Source organism: Canis lupus, chromosome 4, assembly GCF_048164855.1.
Source record: "Canis lupus baileyi chromosome 4, mCanLup2.hap1, whole genome shotgun sequence".
NCBI lineage: Eukaryota > Metazoa > Chordata > Mammalia > Carnivora > Canidae > Canis > Canis lupus.
The window spans coordinates 19,471,948-19,496,680 of NC_132841.1; the positions used below are offsets into that span (position 1 = coordinate 19,471,948).

The following is a 24,733-nucleotide window of genomic DNA, read 5'->3' on the forward strand; positions in this document are numbered from 1 at the left end:
ATAATCCCAGTTCATGGTGCCCCGAAACAATGACAATAATAACATCAAAGATTACCAGGCATGGATCACCATAACAAATATAATAATGGCAATAAAAAGTCTGAAATATTGCAAGAACTACCAAAATGTGACAGACACATAGTAAGCAAATTGTGCCAACAGACTTGCTTCACACAGAATTGCTACAAACCTTTAACTTGTAAAAATCACTACATCCTGTGAAATAGAAAAGTGGAGCACAATAAAATGAGGTAGGCCTATAAATTTAAAGTCTGAGGAAAGGGAAGGTATTAAATTAGGGTCTGAGTTTTCAGAATGTACCCACTCTACAAAGCCCCTATAGAAAGTCTGTTAGTTCTATGCAAAAACAAAACAAAACAAAAACAAAAACAAAAACAAAAACAAACAAAAACAAAAGAAAGGAAATAACTCTGACAGAAAAGATAAGGTTGGTGTATATTATAAAGATAATGTTTCATTCATATATAAGAGGAAAAAATACCTTACTTAGAGCTATCAAGTCACAACCCATTTGCTATATAACTATGAGGAAAATGTTAAATTCTTTACAATCTCTCCATTTGAAACATTATATATGGTGAATAAAATACAATTTCCATTCAAACATCAGCATAAGTATAGCTCAACAGAAAAGCATATGTTCACATAAAAACTTGTACACATTGTCCATAATTACAGTATTCATAATGGTCAAAAAGTGGAAACAACTCAAATGCCCATCAACTGATTAATGAATTAAAGAATATGTGGTGCATGTATGTTGCAGAATATTACTAAGCATTAAAAAAGAATAAAGTACTGATACATAACTACAACATGGATAAACTTCAAAATTATTCTACGGAGTAAAAGAAGCCAGAGAGGAAAGACCATTTAAATGAAATGACTTGTCAAGACAAGTCAAATCTACAAATACAGAACATAGACTAGTGGCTGGCTGGGACTAAAGGTGGGAATAGAGAATAACTAAAAATGGGAATAGAGAATCTTTTGGGGTGACAAACTATTCCAAAACTTGAATTATGGTAATTATTGCACAACAGTGTAAACTTACTAAAATAACACAATTGTATACATTAGATAGAAAAATTTATGATATGTAAATGATACTGCAATAAAGCTGTTACTATATATATAGTTCAATAATTTTTAAAAATAATGTCTAACCAAGCTAAACTAAATTTTATGGCTCTCTACATTCATTAATGAAGACACTACCTTTAAACAACATCTCAAAGAAACTGAGGCTCAAATGTTAAATGACTTCATTTAAGATTCCATGTCTAAGTTGGGAAGTAAGACTAATCCAGAAGTCATTCTACTACAGCACACTGTGTCTCCATTCACATAAAATGGAACAATGAAGACAGTTGATAGAATAAATCTTATATGGATTATCTAATTAAATAGGGTAATACTGTAACATATATCACCCTTGCCTTCAAATCAAAAAAAAATTTTTTTCAATCTTCTATACATGCCTCAAGAGTAATTCTGTCATCAATTGCAAGTAAATTAAAGCACTTTCTCATATTCAGGGAAGAATGTAAATGAATATCAGCAAACTAATTGGTCTTCAGAAATTTAGAAACCAATGTAATTTTAATCTTTCCTTTGCCAGGGAACATATGTGCCAACTGAGATATTCCAGAGTTATGATTCAAATTTTTTCTTTTACATAAACAACAGTATAGTAGCTATATTCATGAGTTCCTTTTTTAAAATTAGGCACATATCTAATGTACTAGTGTTCCTTCAGGGTTAAGCAGGATACATTAAAAGCCAAAATCAACTAACAAACTAGCAGCATTTTATTTTTACTAATGAACAGGCATTTAAATCTATTTCTGCAGTTTGGACTTTCAATCACCTAAAACAAATTTAAGAAGAATTAACAAATGGTTGTTGTAAAAACTATACATGATAGTAAGAATTTTTAAATTATTGTTATTAAAGTAGTATCTTTCAAAATGCCTAATTATACATTATTTTAAATTATAACATAGTATAAAAACTTTGCAGGAATAAGTTAGTCTAATTAGCAACTGAACTGAATAGAGATAATTTGTTAGGACTCTAGACTCACAAGACAGATTCCCCAGGTTCAAACCCCAGTTTCACCTTTTGTAGTTATGAGACTTTATTAATTTTTTTGTAGCTATGTGACTTTGGAAATTAATTAAACCTCTCTGTGCCATAAACCTCATAGGAGTTTGAGCTCAATACATGTATAAGCTCATACATATAACACACTTAGAATAGTTCCTGGTACATAATAGGCACTTTATGAGTTAGCTTTTATCATCTTTATTTCCTAAGGGCACACAGTTTTGTTATAAGACATTTGACCAAATGGTAGAATAATTGACTCTCCCCTTCTCATTACTAATGGAGTATAAAATGTTTGTTGTTCAGGAGCTAATGAGTCTTGGTTGAAGTAAAGATTGTCCTTTATCAATAATTAATAGTTTATGCTAAAAAAAACAAAAAAAAAAATAGTTTATGCTGTTGTTGTTTTTGAGAAAAATAATTCAAATGTATTTACTATAAAATAATAGAGTATGACACAAATGTAATTTATGTGTAAATGTCAATTGAGTGTACATGTAAATATCTGTGCTTCATAATGAAATAACATCTTTATCTTATAATTTAGAACATTGTATGTTAATTACTCTTCTCTAAAGAAAGTCCAGGAAGTAAAAAAGAAGTTGAATTCCTCTCAGTCATCTGAATCATCAATAAAATCTATAAAACATGCCTCATGGGATGACAAGAAAGACAAGGTTGTTCACAAATACTACAGTAAAAGAACTAAAAAATTTGAGAAACTACTATTAATTTGCAGGTTTGAGAGTGTTACATTTAACAATGAGGAACATCAGTGTAAAATGCAAAACATTCCATCATAAATTCAGCTCTAGAGATTTTTCCCTATAACTATAATTTCATGGATAACTCATGAAGTTAATTTCTTTCTACAACCCAATACTTCAGTGATTTTTTTGGTAAGCCAACATGCATCTACTCTAACATCTTCACAGATTGGATCTGAAAAGTAAATATGCCTCAAGCACAGTAACACATCAGCTTCAGAAAATTAACCACAAGGACACTTTTCCTGCAGTCACATGGGGACCACGTATACCTCTCTACACTTCATGGGCTTTGTGTTTTTAGGTATAGTAAGTATGCAATTTACACGACAAACCTTCTCTGGGTTTCCTTAAAAGACTGAATACTTATTTCTTCTTAGATTTCTTACAAATCTTTAAAAAGTATGTTTTCCATCACCAAATGAAAGAAGTCAATCAAATTAAAAAGACCTTTCTGACACAGATATTTTTTCCTATTCTCAGTTCTCCAGAGTGACTGATAAGGTGCTCTGCACATTATACAAACTCAAAAAAAAAAAATCATGGCTGAGGAACAAATGAATGCATTGATATTGACATCAGAATAAACTCATACTTTTTAAATGTAAAAAGATATAAATATTAATATTAATATAGATATTTAAATATAGATGTGTGTGTCTTTGTATGATTAGTATCCCTAATATTGGACAAAACAATATCATATGCATACTGAAAAGGACAACATCACTTTTGTGCTATTCCTACAAAAACTCATAGCTTATAGGACCTGAATAGATATTTCTCCAAGGAAGACATGTAGATGGCCAGAAGACACATGAAAAGATGCTCAACATGACTCATTATCAAGGAAATGCAAATCAAAGTCACAATGAGATATTACCTTACACCTGTCAGAATGGCTAGAATCAAATGGACAAGAAATAACAAGTATTAGCAAGGACGTAGAGAAAAAGGAACCTTTGTGCACTGTTGGAGGGAATGTAAATTGGTACAGCTACTGTGGAAAACATTATGGAGGTTCTCAAAAAGCTAAAAATACAAATAACATATAATCTAGTAATTCCACTACTGGGTATTTACCCAAAGAAAATGAAAACACTAATTCAAAAAGATATATGCACCCCTACGTTTGCTGCAGAATTATTTACAATAGCCAAAATATAGAAGCAACCTAAGTATTCACCAATAGATGAATGGATAAAGAAGGTGTGTGTCTGTGTGTGTGTGCACGCATGTGTAATGGAATATTATTCAGCCATAACAAAGAATGAGACCTTGAAATTTGCAACAACATGAATGGACCTAGAGAGTATTATGCTAAGTGAAAGTCAGACAGAGAAAGACAAATATGATATGATTTCATTTCTATGTGGAATCTAAAAAGCAAAACAAGTGAACAAACAAGAAACAGACCCATAAATATGGAGAACAATTTGATGGCTGCCAGAGGAGAGAGGGGTGGGGGAAAAGGGGTAAGGGAATGGGAAAAGGAGTGAAGGAGAAGGGGAGGTCAGGTTTACAGTTGCAGAATGAATAAGTCATATGGATGAATGCTTCAGCATAGGAAATGTAGTTGATGGTATGGTTAGCAGTGTGACAAATGGTAGCTACCCATGTGAGTATAACATAAGGTACAGAGTTACAATCATGTTGTACCCCTAAAACTAATGTAACATTGTATGTCAACTATATTTTAATTTTAAAAATTCTTAAAAATTTTCATAGTCTGAATTTCACCATGAAAATATGAGACAAACCCAAACTGAGTATATTCTTGATAATAATCAGCCTATGCCCTTAAAGAAAATAAGGTCAAGAAACACAAAGAAAATCTGAGACTCCTCCAGATTAAAGGAGACTAAAGAAATATGAAAACAATGCAATGTGTGGCCCTTGTTGGATCCTGGACTATGAAAAAATAGTCATAATTTTGGGATAACTGACAGTTTAAATACTGTAGACTCTAAATTAAATAATAGTATTGTATCAGCTTTAAATTTCCTGATGTGGTTAACTATATTGAAGTTATTCAGGACAAGATCCTTGTTCTTAAAAACATGCAATAAAGTATTTAAGGATAAAGTGCATAGTGTCTCCAATTTACTCTCCAAAAGTTCAGAAAAATAAAGAGAACAGATAGTACACAATATAAACAAAAAATCTAGGTAAAACGTATATGAGTAAATCAGAGTTCCTTGTACTATTCCTGTAACTTTTTTATAATATTGAAATTATACCAAAATTAAAAGCCCAAAGTGTATCTATCAAAGAGAAACAAAGAAGTACTCTTCCTAAAATGCCTATTCCTTCAAAAAGAAGATACTCTTTTAAATAGAGGTAATTCCTAATATAAGCTAGAATTTCCTGATTTCACTATCTTCAGTCAATTTATTTTAAAAAATGTTATATAATATTCTACATTAATTTTAATATACTTAGAATGTCTCTTCAGATAAGCCACAGAAAAAATTAAGTTTCATATATATTTGTGAGACATATGTTGTTCTTTGCCTGCCAGCATCTTTTAATCCTTCCTCAGGAAACAGCACCCTTTTTTTTTCTCCATTAGCATGCTACCCTTCCCCCACTTTCTATGATCCTATAAAGGCTGTCAATATTTCTACTCTATCTTGCTCTCCTCAAGGGTGGGCACAAAACCAAGGTTAACCAATCAATCTGAACATATTGGCCCAGGGTTTACATGTTCCAGGCAGAGTCGATCAGCGTGTTTGGAGAGACTTACATATAGGAAAGAAGGTAATCATCAGCTGATAAAAAACAAGAACAATGTAAACCTGGGTTTCTGGGAGCTCTCTTTTCTTTTTTTTTTTTTTTAATTTTTATTTATTTATGCTAGTCACACACAGAGAGAGAGAGGCAGAGACATAGGCAGAGGGAGAAGCAGGCTCCATGCACCGGGAGCCTGACGTGGGATTCGATCCCGGGTCTCCAGGATCGCGCCCTGGGCCAAAGGCAGGCGCCAAACCGCTGCGCCACCCAGGGATCCCCATCTCTTTTCTACTTCATGGAGAAAGTCAGCCTAAGAACAGGGGTAAAAGAGAAAAGCCAATGCTAGTTTGGATTGCATTCCCAATACAGAGTTTTATTTAATTCAAAATAATATACTTCAAAATCTTTAGTTTTAATCCGATTCAGAATAAGAACTTGAATGTTCATTTTAGTTATATTGAAAACTTCTCCCCAAACATACCACATAAAGAAATGAGCCAACACAGTGGCAGTACATGAGAAAAAAACTAACATTACTGTGATGATTGATGATGGTATGTATTATTCCCTCAGATCTATGGAACATCCACATACATACATACAATGCCAAGAACAAGACTTGGTAAGTAAGGGGTGCTCAATCTATATTTGGTGAATTAATGAAGGCTGGTGACACTCAGCTCTCACAAACTACTACTTTATCAAAAATTGAAGTGCCTAGAAATAATAACTGATGGAGGATGTACATATCATCTTCTCTTTGAAATATATTCTGAATTTTGGACACATCTCTCTGGATATCCTTGTGAAGAGAGCAAAAATGCTGTTTCAGTTAGGAAAATCAGTAAATACTCAAAAAATTGGTAGGTCTATGAAATATAGGTCAAATGGCTATTAACATAATCAGCCCTAATGAATGTTCTGTTACTCTCTCCTGCCTTCACCCATTTTCCCTCAGTTGTGACTGATGAGGGTGTTTAAATGAATAGACAAATAGAAGCCTTCTTGTAGACACTTCATATTACTGTTAACATTTATCAGCAAGCATTCAGCCCCAATTCTCATCAACAATAGATTTTAAAAGATAATAAAATTCCTCAATAGGCTTCCAATTTAATACTCTTGTCATTGTAAGAAAACAGCATTAAAGATGAAGTGAAAACCACATATGACAAGGAAACTGTTGATGAGCTAGGAATATATGGCTCATCTTTCCTTCACGGTGATATATATACGACTTTATATGAATAAATCTCAACAAATACCATGAATAAAAACTTAAATAGAAAATAACTTGTCAGTCTCCTTATCAAAATGGTTCCTATAACAATGCTTCATTTATTAATACCTTTAAAGATAACAAAAGGATTCTGGTTATATAGCATTTGCTGAGATTTCAAGGTACCCTGAATCAATTTCCAAATGCTTTTATTTTTATATTAAGGCAACCAATTTCTAAGTACTATTTCTTTCCCAGACTGAAAAAATATAATAATCATTATATTTGATAATTTTCTTCCTACTTTATACAATTCTCTAAATAATTATTTCTGCATTTATTTGTTAATTACTCTAAACTGGAAGTTTTATGAACAAAGAGTATATTGTTAATCTTTGTTATCCAAGCACCATGCCTGGTCCATAGTTGGTGCTCAATAAATGTTTGTTAATGAATAAATGTGTTTGCCAATTTGCCAAGTTCTTGTGAATAATATTCAAGAAATATTTCATTCAACCCAAATTCAATTAGTCCCTACTGCTACTTTTTTAAAACATATATTAGAAATGTTTCCAAATTAGTTGGGGACTTAGATATCTACATGTCACGCAAAGCACTTAGTGCACAAATCACATGTAATAAAAGTTACTTTGTTTTGCTTCTAAAATGCAATAGGGAAAATTTAACAACATATCAAATTTAGAGATGTCTTGACTTCTTTTTGTTCATTAGTGCCATGTCCTTCACTCATTCGAAATTTATTACTTATCTACTTAACTATGGGCCAAGCACCACACTAAGTACTGTAAATGCCAACCAAAGCACATGAGATACAGGTTAGTGAGGGAGATGTTAAGAAATAACAATGACAGGGCACCTTGGTGGCTCAGTGGTTGAGCATCTGCCTTAGGCTCAGGTTGTGATCCTGGGGTCCTGGGATCGAGTCCCACATTGGGTTCCCCACAGGGAGCCTGCTTCTCCCTCTGCCTATGTCTCTGCCCTCTCTCTCTGTGTCTCTCATGAATAAATAAATAAAACCTTTTTTAAAAAAAGGATGATGATATGCATAACTTAAAACCTCTGTAATAGGAGCATTACATAAAGGGCGCTGGGGTGGCTCAGTCAGTTAAGCATCCAACTCTTGGTTTCAGCTCCGGTCACCATCTCAGGGCTCTGGGCTGTGCACTCAGCAGAGAGTATGCTTTAGATCCTCTCCTCTCCCTCAGTCCCTCTTCCCTACTTGTGTTCTCTCTCTCTAAAGTAAATAAATAAATCTTTTAAAAAAAAATTTGAGCATTGCACAAAATATCTGCTGGAGCACAATTCAGTGGAGAGGCACTCTCCCTGGTAGAGAAGAAGAATTAGAAAACTCCAGGGGGTATCAGCGATCATGTAGAAAAGAGAATTATTAATTCCATACAAAGGGAATAGAGTATACTCTCGGTTCTTCAAAACTGGAATGCTTCTTCTCTTTGGTCAATGTTATTCTGTGATTCTTCTTGATGAGAATAAAACTGCAGGAGCAAGGTTTAGCTACTAAGGACTTAGTCTTACTGAACTCTCTATCAAATATGGCAGCAAGTGATATCCATCTATTGCCTTTTCCTCTACCCTCTGCCTGAAGGTAAGATTCTTAAAGTGCCCAAATGGAGTAAAGAACTAGAGCTAGTATCACTCACTCTGCAATGATCAGAGAGGTCATCTGCTACTCATAGCTCAGTCCCTGTGGCCATGAGTCACCAGTCTGAGGTGAAGGAAAACAGAGAGAAGTGTTATAAGCATTCTTACTGCTTTTAGCAGTGTAAATTATTGACCCACAGGGCTTTAAAATCACAATTCCATTATTCCATATTCTATTCTGAGAAGAAAGTTGTTGCCTACTCTTTTATACAAAGCACAGCAAACACAATTTCCAAATGAAAGGACTTTGGGCAGGAAATTTATGGACACTATGCACTCTCCCATGTTGCCAAGAGAAATCATGTCTCTAGGAATGTCCTTCAAGATCAGAGACCCTGGCTTAAGTGAGAACTAGGATCCTACCTCAATTTCATGCCATTATGGGAGTGCCACAGGCCCCTGAGGAAGAGAGTTTACTCAAAGGTCATAAAGCATGAAACAAACACATGGAGTTTCCAGGATAAGGAATGTTCAGGGACCACAAAGAAGTTGCATGTGGCTAGAACACAGAAGAAATTAGTAGAAGCAGAAAATGATGTTAGATGATTAGAACTAACTTGTGGAGAGATTGGCATCCTATGATGATAAGATCATTATGAGTTTATCCTGTGAGTAATGGGGAACCAACAACACTTTCAAAGCAGAGAAATGAAGCAGTATGTTTGGATGATAACCATGGTGGCAGCATGGGAAAATGACTGAAAAACGGAAGACCCTGGAAGCAAAGGAGATGATTTAACTGAAGAAGCTTATTCAACCTAAAGAAGTGAGTTAACATGGTAGATCCAACTGTGGGATTCCCCTGCTTATAAAAGAGAATATCCCAGCCTGACTTTATTTAGACTAATCTGAAAATGCATAATCTAATAGTACAATGCATTTTCTGGATTGACTCACTAATTAACATTAAGATGTAAAATCTCTCTATTAATGTTTAAGTACTGTATATATGTTTCCTAAAAAGCACTTTTTTTATTTCAGAAATTGAAAAACATCTACGGGTGACCAAGTAGGGAAATTTAAAAGCACTGTACCATATGTTTAGCTATTAAAAAAAAAAGGAAGAAAATGAAAATTAATGTTAGTCTAGAGAGCACAGTTATCACATACTGTTTCAAAGAAATGCCAAGGGATTCTTAACCAGCAAATGAACAGCCACCAAAGATAACATGATGGGAATTTAATTTAATGTCCTAGCTGTAGGATATATTGGTTTTATTGTTTTCCAATATCAGTGAGGTTCTGTCAAGGCTCTGTTATTTCACTGAGCTGTCAAGGCCATAGAAAAGACTATTCTAAAACTTCTGTTATGGCAATAGCAACTTGCAGCAACTCCGTTATCTGAGCTACTTGAAATACTTTGTCTTATCTCACAAAGAATGTGTCAAGGAAGTGATAACTTGGAAGAGTGGTTGAATCTATTTGGAAATTTGTTTAAGTGTTTGTTTGTTCCCTTAAATTACAAGCATTGTCTAAAACTTGCTTTTTCTAGATAGAGTAGGTGTGCAAATATCTCTAAAGTAAAGGAAGCACATTAGGAAATATAGATTCATTACAAATAATAAAATCCTGTGTTTTTAAGCTTTTTATAATGGAAACAATAATATATTTCAAAATTTATTTAAAAGGAAGCACTAAATAACTAGTTTTGTGGAGAAGGAAACTAAAAGAAGGCCAAAGTGTGTTCTAGCAATTCATCTGGCTTACTGGCTAGAATTCAGAAAAGTAAGAAATCTTTTAAAAGAAGAAAACTCATTTAACAAAATGCAAAGTAGATTTTAGGCTCTGAAAAGAATCCTGCTCTGGACTGTTATGATTAATTCCTTTGAAATCTAATTGATGCATAAGGAAATTACCATTGTGGAGGTAATAAATAGGAGAAAACAACTGGGATGCCTAACAGAGTTCTTGTTTTATAATGCGGATATTAAAAATCTAAGAGTGATGCACTGTTGGTGGGAATGCAAACTGTTGCAGCCACTATGGAGAACAACATGGAGGTTCCTCGAAAAGTTAAAAATAGAACTACCCTATGACCAGAAATTGCACTAATAGGTATTTATCCAAAGGACACAAAAAATACAGACTTGAGGGGGTACATGCATCCTGATATTTACAGCAACATTATCAACAATAGCAAAGCTATGGAGAGAGCCCAAATGTCCATTGACTGATGAATGGATAAAGAAAATGTGGGTGAGGCGAGCAGAGCCAGAGTCGAGAACAGAGGCCAAACTCGGGATCTGACAAGATGGCGGGGCTGCCCCGCAGGATTATCAAGGAACCCCAGCGTTTGCTGGCAGAACCAGTTCCTGGCATTAAAGCAGAACCAGATGAGAGCAATGCCCGTTATTTTCATGTGGTCATTGCTGGCCCCCAGGATTCCCCCTTTGAGGGAGGGACTTTTAAACTTGAACTATTCCTTCCAGAAGAATACCCAATGGCAGCCCCTAAAGTATGTTTCATGACCAAAATTTATCATCCTAATATAGACAAGTTGGGAAGAATATGTTTAGATATTTTGAAAGATAAGTGGTCCCCAACACTGCAGATCTGCACAGTTCTGCTATCGATACAGGCTTTGTTAAGTGCTCCCAATCCAGATGATCCATTAGCAAATGATGTAGCGGAGCAGTGGAAGACCAACGAAGCCCAAGCCATAGAAACAGCTAGAGCATGGACTAGGCTATATGCCATGAATAATATTTAAAATCGATCTGATCATCAAGTGTGCACCACTTCTCCTGTTCTGCCAAGACTTCTTCCTTTTTTGTTTGCATTTATTTAATGGACACAGTCTTAGAAACATTACAGAATAAAAGCCCAGACATCTTCAGTCCTTTGGTGATTAAATGCACATTAGCAAATCTATGTCTTGTCCTGATTCACTGTTGTAAAGCATGAGCAGAGGCTAGAAGTACCATCTGGATTGTTGTGAAACATTTAAAAGCAGTGGCCCCTCTCTGCTTTTATTCATTTCCCCCATCATGGTTTAAGTATAAAGCACTGTGAATGAAGGTAGTTGTCAGGGTTAGCTGCAAGGGTGTGGATGTTTTTCTTTATTATTATTTTTGAGGGGGAGAGGTAGTTTTATTTTAATTTTATGGGCTCCTTTCCCCCTTTTTATGGTGATCTAATTGCATCGGTTAAAAGCAGCTAACCAGTTCTTCAGAATATGCTCTCTAGCCAAGTCTAACTTTATTTAGACGCTGTAGATGGACAAGCTTGATTGTCTGAACCAAAATGGGAACATTAAACAAACATCACAGCCCTCACTAATAACATTGTGACTTTGCTGTCAAGTGTAGAATCCTTCCTTCAGGAAAAAGCTTGTGACCTTTTTGTATGGCTTATCTGGAAACTTCTGTAAATCTTATGTTTTAGTAAAATATTTTTTGTTATTCTACTTTGCCTTTGTACAGTTTATTTTACTGTGTTTATTTCATTTTCCCAATGTGACAATTGTATTTAAAAATTAAAACTGATGGAACATTCAAAAAAAGAAAAGAAAAAAGAAAATGTGGTGTGTGTGAGAGATGGAATATTATTCAGCTAACAAAAAGAATGAAATCTTGCCATTTGCAATGACATGGATGGAGCTAGAGTATGTTATGCTAAGCAAAATAAGTCAGCCAGAGAAAGACAAATAGCATATGATCTCATATATGGAATTTAAGAAGAAAAACAGATGAACATATGGGATGGGGGGAAGAGAAAAAGGAGAGAAGGAAACAAATCATATGAGACTCTTAAAGATAAAGAACAAACTGAGGGTTTATAGAGGGAGGTGGGTGGGAAATGGGCTAGATGGGTGATGTGTATTAAAGACAGCACTTATTGTGATGAACACTGGGTGTTGTATATAAGTGACGAAGCATTGAATTCTACTCCAGAAGCTAGCATTACACTGTGTGTTAACTGAAATTTAATTTTTTTTCAATAAAAAGCCAAAAAATGTGTGGACTGCTATCATTTTTGCCATAAGAAAAAGCACTTTCATCAAATGGCTTTCTCTATTTCCTCTTCTTCCCTGATTTCCCTCCATGTGAACACCTGAAATACTGTTCCATTTCTCAAAAAAAAAAAAAAAAAGAGCAACAAAAAAAAAAAAACTTTTTATTGTTTTTATTCTAACAATTATTAGAATTTTCTCCAATTTTTTCAAAATTCAAAAGCAATATTATAATTAGCTAAAAGCAACAGTGGCTAAAGTCAAACTTCCTTGCCAGGCACATAGTAAATGGAAAATGGAAATTACTCCTGAAGGCAGTGGGAATAGGAGAATCACCATAATAATCAGCTATCACTTACAGTGCTCTGTCTTCTTTTCTCATTGCAGATTATTAACCTAATGCAAATTTCTGTATTTTACTATTCTGATACTACTGAGGAATTGCTATGGGTACACATATAAGGAAAAAGAACACTATGGTTTCTAAATAATTAAGGATTAAAGTTTGTAGGTCTCAGATCACAGCAGCAATATTCCTAGGAAGAACGTCAGTGTTGGCAGGTGAAAGGGTACAAGGAATGATATATCTCCCTTAAACCAGAGATTGTCACACTTTCCCATGCATTAGAGTCATCTGGAGGGCTTGATAAAGCACATACTGCCCAGCCACATCTCCAGTGTCAGATTCAGTCAGTCTGGGATGGAACTTGAGATTCTGCATTTCTAACAAGCTTCCAAGTGATGTCAATGCTGCTAGTCTACAAACCACACTTGAATTAGCAAGGTTCCTGATGCCTTCTTAAAATCACTTCCATGTGTAAGAAAAGCATACAAGTTCTCTAGGAAAATTAGTCTCTGACTTCCAAATGTAACTTGCCAGCAATTCCCCATGAACTATATAGAAAATATATACAATTAAAGCAGGAATTAGTGTGACCTTTTAATAGTAGAAAGTTATAAGAAAGTCTTGAAAACAAAGATGGAATTTCAGTAGTTAACCAATTAGCACATTCATGATATGCCAGGCTGAAAATTTTCAATGTATAGGAAAAAAAAATTGCATTTTCTTCTAGATTCTCTAAGTTATTGACTGTCAACTTGATTTTGAAATAGAGTACTCATTTCTTATGACTTTCACTTAGTGTAGGGTAATAAATTTTTCATTTATCTAAGATAAATGGATAGAAACTAGGTAGTTTTACTTCATAAGTTTTAAGAAAATTTTTGTGTATCACTAATGGTCACAGCTGAGTCCTATTCTGTTTGACTCTTTGTAGGTATCAGTCATCTTTTGGAGGATGCCTAAAAAATCCACTAATTTTACTTCAAAAGCCTAAATGAAATAAAAGTAACTAGGACATACAATATAGCTAGGCAGTGTCTCCAGGAGTCCCTACTCCCCAAACTGAGTAAATCTGTGTAATACACAACTGCTCTAGAAATCCATTCTGAGTCCAAGCCCCAAATAAGTTTCTATATTCTGGAATATTCCTGGAGGTAATAATATGCCATAGGCAGGAAGTATTTAAAAAGTATAGGGTTGTGATTAAATATAGCCTATTGTTTGATACCATTGGATAGCATCCCTGCCTTACTTAAACAAATTTATTGTTTTGGCCCCTATGCTTTATGAAAATTTTAAAAACTCCTATTACTGCTGAGAAATCCCACTGCTTTCTCAAGAGATTCTTTTTCCTCTCAATTTTCACAGTGCTTGTAGATATTTTTCTCATATATTGTTTTTTACACAGACAAAATAAGTAGGGTCCAAAAGATTCAGCCTTGTTAGGTACAGGGTCTTCTTATTTCTAAATTAATCAAAGGGGTAGGGCAAAATTTGCCAATGAATTGGGGGTCTAAGGCATTCAAATTCACCTATGCCTAGTTGCAGTTTGGCACCACCTACTGACAGCTATACTCTCCAGACTTCAGTACAAATCAGAATGATTTTGAGTCCCGGGGCTGGCTAGACTTGCAGAAAAGCAGTGATGATGACAGAAAACCTCACTTGGCTCTAATTTAGTTACCTTGTTCCTAGGAGATTGGGTTCAAGGTCCACCTTTCATCTCCTTGTTCCTACAGAAAAACTTTCCCCACAAACTTTCCCCTTCCCCCTACATTTCCCATAGAAACAAAGGCTGGGAGGAAGACAGAAGCCAATCACTAACTGCATTATATCTAAGAATCCAAAATCAATTAGCATAAACATTCACAAACAGTGTTTATATGAATAAAGATCAAATATATCTTGACTAATAATCAGAGCACATAAATGTAGCAGTTCAGTAATTAACAAATGGCACCCTGGGTTAATATGGTAAATTAAATGCTCTTACCTAATTTCAAAAGTTTGCCTTTATAATTTTGGGGTACTCTTACTATTTAAAATATTTTTATTGTATAGTAAACAATAAAAGGGAAATCATTTATATACCATTAATGAATTGAAAATATATACATAAATTCTTTTTTAAATGGGCCTTAGTAATAGAATTATGGATATGCAAATTAAGAACATATTTTAATAGGTTTTTTCCCAGAGCACAACTATAATAATTGTAATTGTAAAGAGAAATATTAACAATGTAATATAGCACAATAAATGGACAAATATCTGGGGAAATTAATTACAAAAGTGGTTTCAGTCAAAACAATAACGTGACAATTTATTCCTGTAAATCTCAAATAACACGTTCCTTCCAAAACTTGATTATGATATTTGTTTTTATCTTTAGAGGGACATAAGGATCATATATTAACCCAATGAACTTGGTTTTGCTTTGTGTTTTTCAAGTATTTATTAGATTATAATTAAAACTTTAGTACCTTCTTACAGATAAAAACCCTAAGAGTATCAAAATTTACCCCATAAGTTTCTCTCATTTGCTTTCATTAAAATAGAGTACAAATAAAGTGACCTGGCTTGCATCCATCTTTCTTTCATATTCTCATATATTTAAAAATCTTTATTATAAAACCCTCACTAGTAATAACTGAAATTACTATTTGAATAAAATAGTGGTGGTGCAGTGTTATTAACCAATAACTGATATTCTCTTCATAAAAATGTTGAATCCCAGGAGTTCTATTTTCTTAATAATCTTGAGGAGAATGAGAACAGATTAATGATTCCCCAAGGTAAAAAATAGCAGGCATTTATTTGTGTTGTATATAGTTAGCAAAAAAGGTCTTATTATATTAACTAGTTAACCTATCAACCTTCCAAAATGGTCTGATCATTATTTGTTTCCATTCATATTTGTTAAAAACAGAGAAATCAAAAATAACATGAAGAAAAAGTATAAAAACATCCAGGTCCTGATCAATTGTGTGGGGTTTTTCCACATGCCACAGCCTTTCTGATGAAGTGAACAGTCTATACAATCAGAATCTCCCTCCCCTCCTCTCAAACTGGTCAGCGAATAATCTACAGGACCATTCTGAGAAAAACAATTGAGTATGTCCTCTCAAAGTAAATAAGCCTAGCAATTTGGAAGCTAAATTTGTTTTTTATTTGTTTGTTTCTACTTAAAAGAGAGGAAACAAAACTGTACTAAGAAAAAGACATCTCTCTCCCTCTTTCACTTATTAGAAGCCAATGAGTTATCAACTAAGAGAATTACCAACACTTAAATGATAAAATGTCACTCTGATATTTCTCCATGAAAATTATTTTAGATGAGAGAAACATATTATTTTCTCTTGGCTTACACTGCCAAATTCCTTGCCCAAATCCTTCATATTTCATTTGCATACTGCAATGCTATTTGGCTCCCTGCTCCAGAGTCCTCCTATTCTGAAACATTACAAATATGACCAAAGATGTCCTTTATCTGTTGTTTTAGTCACATAATTACACAATTTTCTATTACCCAATTAAGCTCAAGGAGTAGCTTTTTCCTAAAAAGATACCGGATTAGTAATCTGAAGAACTGGACTCTAGTCTTGCATATAAATTTACGAGCCATGTAACCAAGGTAGTATCATTTCAACTCTCTTAGTTTCTATTTTCCTATCTGTAGATAATGAGGATTGAATTGGACTAGACAACTTCTCAAGATCCCTGGGAAAACCAGACAGCTATATGTAAAAGAATGAAACTGGACCACTTTCTTATACCATACACAAAAATGAATTCAAAATGTATTAAAGACCTAAATATGAGACAGGAAACCATCAAAATCCTGGGGGAGAAAACAGAAGTAACCTCTTTGACATTGGCCTTAGCAACTTCCAACTAGTTATGTCTCTTGAGACAAAGAAAACTAAAGCAAAAATAAACTAATAGGACCTCTTCAAAATAAAAAGCTTCTGCACTGTGAAGAAAACTATCAACAAAACTAAAAGGCAGCTTATGGAATGGGAGAAGATATTACAAATAATATATCTGAGAAAGGGTAAGTATCCAAAATATATAAAGGTTTTATCAAACTCAACACCCAAGAAATGAATAATCCAATTTTAAAATGGGCAAAAACATGAAAAGACATTCTTCCAAAGAAAAAGATGCTCATCATCACTTATCAGGAAATGCAAATCAAAACTATTATGAAATATTATCTCTTACATGCTAGAATGGCTAAAATCAATAGGTGCTGGTGAGAATGTAGAGAAAAAGAAACCTTCTTACACTGTTGGTGGGAATTCAAACTGGTGCTGCCACAGTGAAAAACAGTATGGTGTTTCCTCAAAAAGTTAAAACAGAACTACTTTATGATCTCGCAATCACATTACTAGGCATTTACCCAAAGAACACAAGAACACTAATTCAAAGGGATATATGCATCCCAATGTTTATAGCAACAGTAACATTATTTACAATAGCCAAGATATGGAGGCAGCCCAAGAGCCTATAAATTGATGAATGGTTAAAGAAGATGTTATATATATATATATATATAACATAAAAATATGTTATATATATATATATAACATAAAAATATGTTATATATATATATAACATAAAAATATGTTATATATATAAAATATTATATGTATATACATGTATACATAATATATATGTATATATATACAAAATATTAAAATATTTTGGAATATAGTGGAATTATATACATATATAGTCAAATATTATTCAGCCATAAAAAGAATGAAATCTTGCCATTTGCAATGAGATGAATGGAGCTTGAGAGTATAATGTTTAGCGAGACAAGTCAGTTAGAGAAAGACAAATATCATATGATTTCACTCATATGTGGAATCTAAAAAACAAAACAAGCAAAGGGAAAAAAATAGAGACAAAGGGGCCCACAATCAAGAAACAGAGTAGTCTTGGGGCGTGTAGGTGGCTCAGTTGGTTGAGCATCCAACTCTTGATTTAAGCTCTGGTCTTGATCTCAGAGTTGTGAGTTCAAGCCCCACATTGGGCTCCATACATGGAGCCTACAAGAAAAAAATTTTTTAATTTAAAAAATAATAATAAAATAAAGAAACAGAGTCATAATTAGAACACCCAAACTGATAGTTACCAGAGGGGAGTTGCTGGGATAGGTTAAATAGGTGATGGGTTTAAGGAGTACAGTTGTGATGAGCACAGGGTGATGTATGTAAGTGTTGAATTACTATATTGTACACCTGAAACTAATATAGCACTTTATGTTAACTAACTGGGATTCAAATTAAAACTTTAAAAAAATTTTAAAAGAATTGCTACTGTAGAGGGAACTTTCTATTTAATAGTAGAAGGAAACTATATATTTAATGGTAGCCTGTCAATTTTTTTTTAACTTTTCATATATAAGAAAGATGAAAGAAGATATAAGAAAATGGTTTTAATCCCTTTCTTCATGGATACTTGGGTCATTCATTTAATCAAAAAAATATTGTACTTGATATGTGCTAGACATATTGACCATGAGGCAATAGAAAATAGATAAGAAAAATCTTATATTGGGATGCCTGGGTGGCTCAGCGGTTAAGCGCCTGCCTTCGGCTCAGTGCATGATCCGGGAGTCCCAGGATAGAGTCCCACATCAGGCTCCCTGCATGGAGCCTGCTTCTATCTCTGCCTGTGTCTCTGCCTCTCTCTCACTCTGTGTCTCTCATAAATAAATAAATAAAATCTTTAAAAAACTTTTTACTTTAATACAGCTTCTGGTCTAGTAGAGTATAAAAATATATCATATTACATATAATTATGGGCTGGGAAAACTTTTTTTTAAAGAATGGGCATGAATCATACATATCTATACATACACACATACCTCACACCTTTAGCCTAGAAAGAAAACAGTTCTCAGGGCAAGAAAATATCCTTGTATCACAAGCTTAAAGGCAGCTAAAGATACTTTCTTCAGCAAATATAATGAATAAATTTTGTTGTTCTTGCCAAATTCCTATGAGTTAGTTTATAATTGAAATTTCAGAGAGCTCTTTAAGTTAGCAAAATGGATAAGCCTCATTAAGGGAAAAATTTAGACACTAAGGGAAGGCAATTGCCTTCTTGCTCCTGCTCATCATCTTTCTCAAATTATAGGTAGAGAGGAGACCAATCATTCGTGGGTCCCTTCATTTTAACCTTTTATTATCACCTGAAGTCAACAAATAATGGACTACAATCATCCTTCTTCTGATGTCAGCAATTAAAGGAGCAAGTATATCCCTACCCTGAAATGGAGGGGAATGGTAGTTATCTTATTCCCTGAGTACTATAAATTTTGCTTTTAAAAAAGGGTTCCCTCTGGGGGCACCTGGGTGATTCAGTCAATTTAGCAGCTGACTCTTGATTTCAGCTCAGTTCATATTCTCAGGGTTATGAGACTGAGCCCTGTGATGGGCTCTGTGCTGGGCATGGAGTCTGCTTAAGAGTCTCTCTCGGGATCCCTGGGTGGTGCAGCGGTTTGGCGCCTGCCTTTGGCCCAGGGCGCAATCCTGGAGACCCGGGATCGAATCCCACATCGGGCTCCCAGTGCATGGGGCCTGCTTCTCCCTCTGCCTATGTCTCTGCCTCTCTCTCTCTCTCTCTCTCTCTCTGTGTGTGTGTGACTATCATAAATAAATTTTAAAAAATTAATAAAAAAGAGTCTCTCTCTCTCTCCATCTGCCCCTATCCAACTCTCTCCCTCTCTAAAAAATAAAAATAAAAAAATTAAAATTTAAAAATAATAAATAAATAAATAAATGTTCCTTCTGGAATTTTCAGGATCTGTGGCTTCAGACTTCCACATCACTCAGCATCAGAGTACTAGTTTATAAACCACTCTTCTTGGCTGTGTTTCACAAATACTTCTAAGTGCTTTATGTGAAATGATTTATCTAGTCCTCATTAACAAGCCCCATAAAACAGGTACCAGTGTTACCCTCATTTTAGAGATGAGCCAAATGAGGCTCACCAGCTTGTATGGGAAACAGAATTCAACCCAGGCTCCAGATGCCATACTCTTCACCACTCCACTTAGATATGGATACAACTATACACAAGTGGTAAGAAAATACAAGATAAGAAGCATACTGAGAATATGAAATAACTGGGACTCTGCCAGATAACATGTACAGTATTCTTCCTATATTAAATACCCATTCAATTAAGATTAATAAATCTCAAAAAATCAAAAATAAATAAATAAAAGATTAATAAATCTGTTTTAAGAGACAAAAGATTAAAAGTGTTACTTTTCTCTAGAAAAAGGGGATAAGAATGAAAGTAAACCCACATGGTTTGAAAAAGTTAATCAACTAGGAGCCTTACCAAAGACAGAAACACTGTCTCCAAGGCTATTCAATATTATATTCCAAACTAAATCTTTCCCCAAAAACAGGTTCTTCCTCCAGAGCTCCTACTCTAGTAAATGGCCCCATGACTCACTTAACTAGAAACCTGGACAACATCTGGACTCTAGCCTCTCCCTAGCCCACACATACAACTTGAATTTTCTTAGGTCCTACTCCTAAAGACCTCTACAATCCAACCATTAGTGTAGCCCACCATGATCCTGTTCCTGGACCAATAACACTGATTTCTTAATTAGTCTCTTAACATTATCCATCCTGCCTCTTCAGCCCAATCAACTCCACACCAAATCTATTCTCCACAGCCAGAGATGTCTTTAAAAAAAAAAAAAAAAAAAAAGATTTTATTTACTTGTCAAAGAGAGAGAGAAGCAAAGCAAGGGGAGCAGGAAACATAACAGGCTTCCCTAACACACAGAAGATAGAGACCCAAACAAAATGCCAAGATGGAGAAATTCATTCCAAAAGAAAGAACAAGAAGAGGTCATGGCCAAAGATATAATCAAAACAGATTTAAATAATATGCCTGAATCGGAATTTAAAACAACAATCATAAGGATACAAGCTGGGCTTGAGAAAAACATAGAAAAAACCAGGGAGTTCCTTACTACAGAGGTAAAAGACCTAAAAATTAGTTAGGATGAAATTTTTTAAATGCTATAACCAAGAAGCAAAACTGACTGGATGTAATGACCATAAGGATGGAAGAAGCAGAGAAACAAGAGAAATAGTAGGTAAAAATATGGAAAATAATGAAGCTTAAAATAAGAAGGAAAGAAAATATTGTATCATCAAGTAGACATACAGAACTCAGTAACTCCATAAGGTGTAATAATATTCATATCATAGGAGTCCAAGAAGAAGAGAAGGAAAGGGGGGCAGACAGTTTAAGCAAATTACACCGCTGAAAATTTCCCTAATCTGGGGAAGGAAACACATCCAAATGCAGGAAGCACAGAGAATGCTCAACAAAATCAACAAAAGCAGGCCAACACCAAAACATATCATAGTAAAATTTGTAAAATACAGATATTAAGGAAAGAATGCTGAAAGTAGCAAGGGAAAAGAAATCCCTAACCTATGAGGAAAGACAAATAAGATTAGCAGCAGATCTGTCCACAGAAACTTATTATGTCAGAAGAAAGTGGCATGATATATTCAATGTGCTGAATGGGAAAAATATGCAACCAACAATACTTTATCCAGCAAGGCTGTCATTCAGAATACAAGGACAGATACAGAGTTTCCCAGACAACCAAAAACTAAAGAAGTTCATGATCAGTAAATCAGCGCTGCAAGAAATATTAAAGAGGACTCCTTGAGTGGAAAAGACCAAAAGGAACAAAGTCTAGAAAGCAACAGAGAAAATCTCCAGAAATGCCAATTTTACAGGTAATAAAATGGCACTATAATGCTATCTATCAATAATCACACTGAATGTAAATGGACTAGATGCTCTAATCAAAAGATATAGGGTATCAGAATGGATAAAAAAAAAAAAAACCACTTATATGCTGCATATAACAACCTCATCTCAGACCTAAAGACACTTACAGATTGAAAGTGAGAGAATGGATAACCATCTATCATCCTAAAGGACATAAAAACCAAGCTGTAGCAGCCATACTTATATCAGACAAACAATATTTTAAACTAAGGACTGTGGGGCACCTGGGTGGCTCAGTCAGTTAAGTGTCTGCCTTCAGGTTAGGTCTGGATCCTGGGACCCTGGGATCGAGCACCACACTGGCCTCTCTGCTTAGCAGGGAGCCTGCCTCTCCCTTTCCTATGCCACATACTCCCTCTGCTTGTGTTCTCTCTCCCTCTCTCTCTCTCTCTCAAATAAATAAATAAAATCCTTAAAAATAAATAAATAAACTATGGACTGTAACAAAAGTTGAAGAAGGGCAGTATATCATAATTAAGGGGTCTCTCCAACAAAACATCTAGCAATTATAAAAATTTATGCCCCCAGCTTGGGAGTACTTCAATATATAAATCATTTAATGACAAAAATAAAGAACAATAAAATAATAGCAGGGGAAGTTAACACCCTACTCACAGCAATGGATAGATCATCTAAGCGGAAAATCAGCAAGGAAACAATGGCTGTGAATGACACACTGGACCAGACGGACTTAAGAGATATATTCAGAATATTTCATCCTAAAGCAGCAGAATACACATTCTTTTCGAGTGCACAGGGAACGGTCTCCAGAAGAAATGCAAATAATTATAAGAGTTTATTATGAAAAATGATATGCAAACAAATTGGGCAATCTGGAAGAAATGTATAAATTCCTAGAAACATAGAACTACCAAAACTGAAATAGGAAGAAATAGGAAATTGAAACAGACCCATAACCAGCAAAGAAATTGAATCAGTAACCAAAAATCTCCCAACAAACAAGAGTCCAGGGCCAGATGGCCTAGCAGGTGAATTCTACCAAACATTGAAGAAGAATTAATACCTATTTTTCTAAAACTGTTCCCCAAAATACTAATGGATGGAAAACTTCCAAATTCATCCTATGAGGCCAGCATTACCTTGACTATAAAACCAGACAAAGACCCCACTAAAAAGGATAATTACAGGTCAATATCCTTCATGAACATAGATGCAAAAACTCTCAACAAAATACTAGGGAGTCAAATCCAACAGTACATTAAAAGAATCATTTGCCACAATCAAGTGGGATTTATTCCTGGGCTTATAGGGGAAGTTCAATATCCTTAAGTCAATCAATGTGATATATACCACATTAATAAAAAAAAAAAAAAGGATAAGAACCATATGATCCCCTCAATAGATGCAGAAAAAGCATTTAACAAAATAGAGCAACCTTTCTTGATAAAAACCCTCAACAAAGTAGGGATTGAAGGAACATACCTCAACATCATAAAGGCCATATAGGAAAAATCCACAGTTAATACCATCCTCAACAGGGAAAAACTCAGACCTTTTCCCCTAAGGTCAAAAACACAACAAGGATGCCGATTCTCACCATTGTTGTTCAACATAGTACTAGAAGGCCTAGTCTCAGCAATCAGAGAACAAAAAGAAATAAAAGGCATCCAAATCAGCAAAGAAGAAGTCAAACTCACTCATCATGGGTGACATGATGCTCTATGTAGAAAACTTCACAAAAAAAATTGCTAGAACTGATACATGAATTCAGAAAAGTCATAGGATATAAAATCAATGTACAGAAATCTGTTGCATTTCTATACACTAATAATGAAGCAGCAGAAAGAAAAATCAAGGAATTGATTCTATTTAGAATTATACCAAAAATCATAAGATTCCTAGGAATAAACCTAACCAAAGAGATAAAATACCTGTACTCTGAAAACTATAGAACAATATGAAAGAAATTAAAGAACACACAAGAAATGGAAAAACATTACAATCTCATGGATTGGAAGAACAAATATTGGTAAAATGTCTATATTGGCATGCCTGTGTGGCTCAGTTGAGCAGACAACTCTTGTTTTTGGCTCATGTTGTGGTCTCAGGGTCCAAGGATTGAACCCTATGTCAGGCTCCACAACCAGAGTCTGCTTCTCCCTCCCCCACAACTCACACACACACTATCTCTCTATCTTTCTAAAATAAATAAATAAATCTTTTTAAAAATGTCTTTACTACCCAAAGTAATCTACACATTCAATGTAATTCCTATCAAAATAGCACCAGCATTTTTCACAGAGCCAGAACAAACAATTTTGAAATTTGTGTGGAAAGAGCTCAAATGTCCATTAAATGATAAATGGATAAAGATGTAGTATATCCATATACAATGGAGTATTACTCAGCCATCAAAAGGAATGAAATCTTGCCATTTGGAAGGGAAGGAAAAATAATATAAAAACAGAAAGGGAGACAAAACATAAGACACTTAACTATAGGGAATAAACTGAGGCTTGCTGGAAGGGAGGTTGGTGGGTGGACAAGTTAAACTGGTGATGAGCACTAGGGAGGACACATGATGTAATAAGTACCGAGTGTTGCATGTAAGTGATAAATCAGTAAATACTACTCTGAAACTAATACTAAAAAGAAAAGAAGAAGAAGAAGAGAAGAAGAAGAAAGAAGAAAGAAAGAAAGAAAAAGAAAGAAAGAAAGAAAGAAAGAAAGAAAGAAAGAAAGAAAAGAAGAAGAAGAAGAAGAAGAAGAAGAAGAAGAAGAAGAAGAAGAAGAAGAAGAAGAAGAAGAAGAAGAAGAAGAAGAAGAAGAATGAGAGGAGTAGGAAGAGGAGGAGGAAGAGGAGGAAAGAAGTTGATAACTTGAGAAGCTCCATATCTACTTAAAAAATTGAATTTGTAATTAAAAATCTATCCACAAACAAAACATCAAACCTGGATAGCTTCACTGATGAATTCCATCAAAAATTAAATAAATAATACTAGTCCTACACATAATCTTTTAGAAAATAGAAGAAAAAAGCTTCCCAAATCACTCTACAATGCCTACATTACCCTAATACTAGAATCAGACAAAAACAT

At 34.4% G+C, this 24,733-nt stretch overlaps 2 protein-coding genes across 9 annotated transcripts in view; one reads left to right on the forward strand and one right to left on the reverse strand.

Moving 5' to 3' along the window:
* Positions 1 to 24,733, reverse strand: part of CTNNA3 (catenin alpha 3) — a 1,664,912-nt gene that overhangs the window by 1,393,756 nt on the left and 246,423 nt on the right. The window lies entirely within an intron of this gene.
* Positions 771 to 12,615, forward strand: LOC140631915 (ubiquitin-conjugating enzyme E2 N-like). The gene has a single exon (XM_072823269.1). The coding sequence runs from the start codon at positions 10,781 to 10,783 to the stop codon at positions 11,237 to 11,239; it is 459 nt and encodes a 152-aa protein (XP_072679370.1). The 5' UTR covers positions 771 to 10,780; the 3' UTR covers positions 11,240 to 12,615.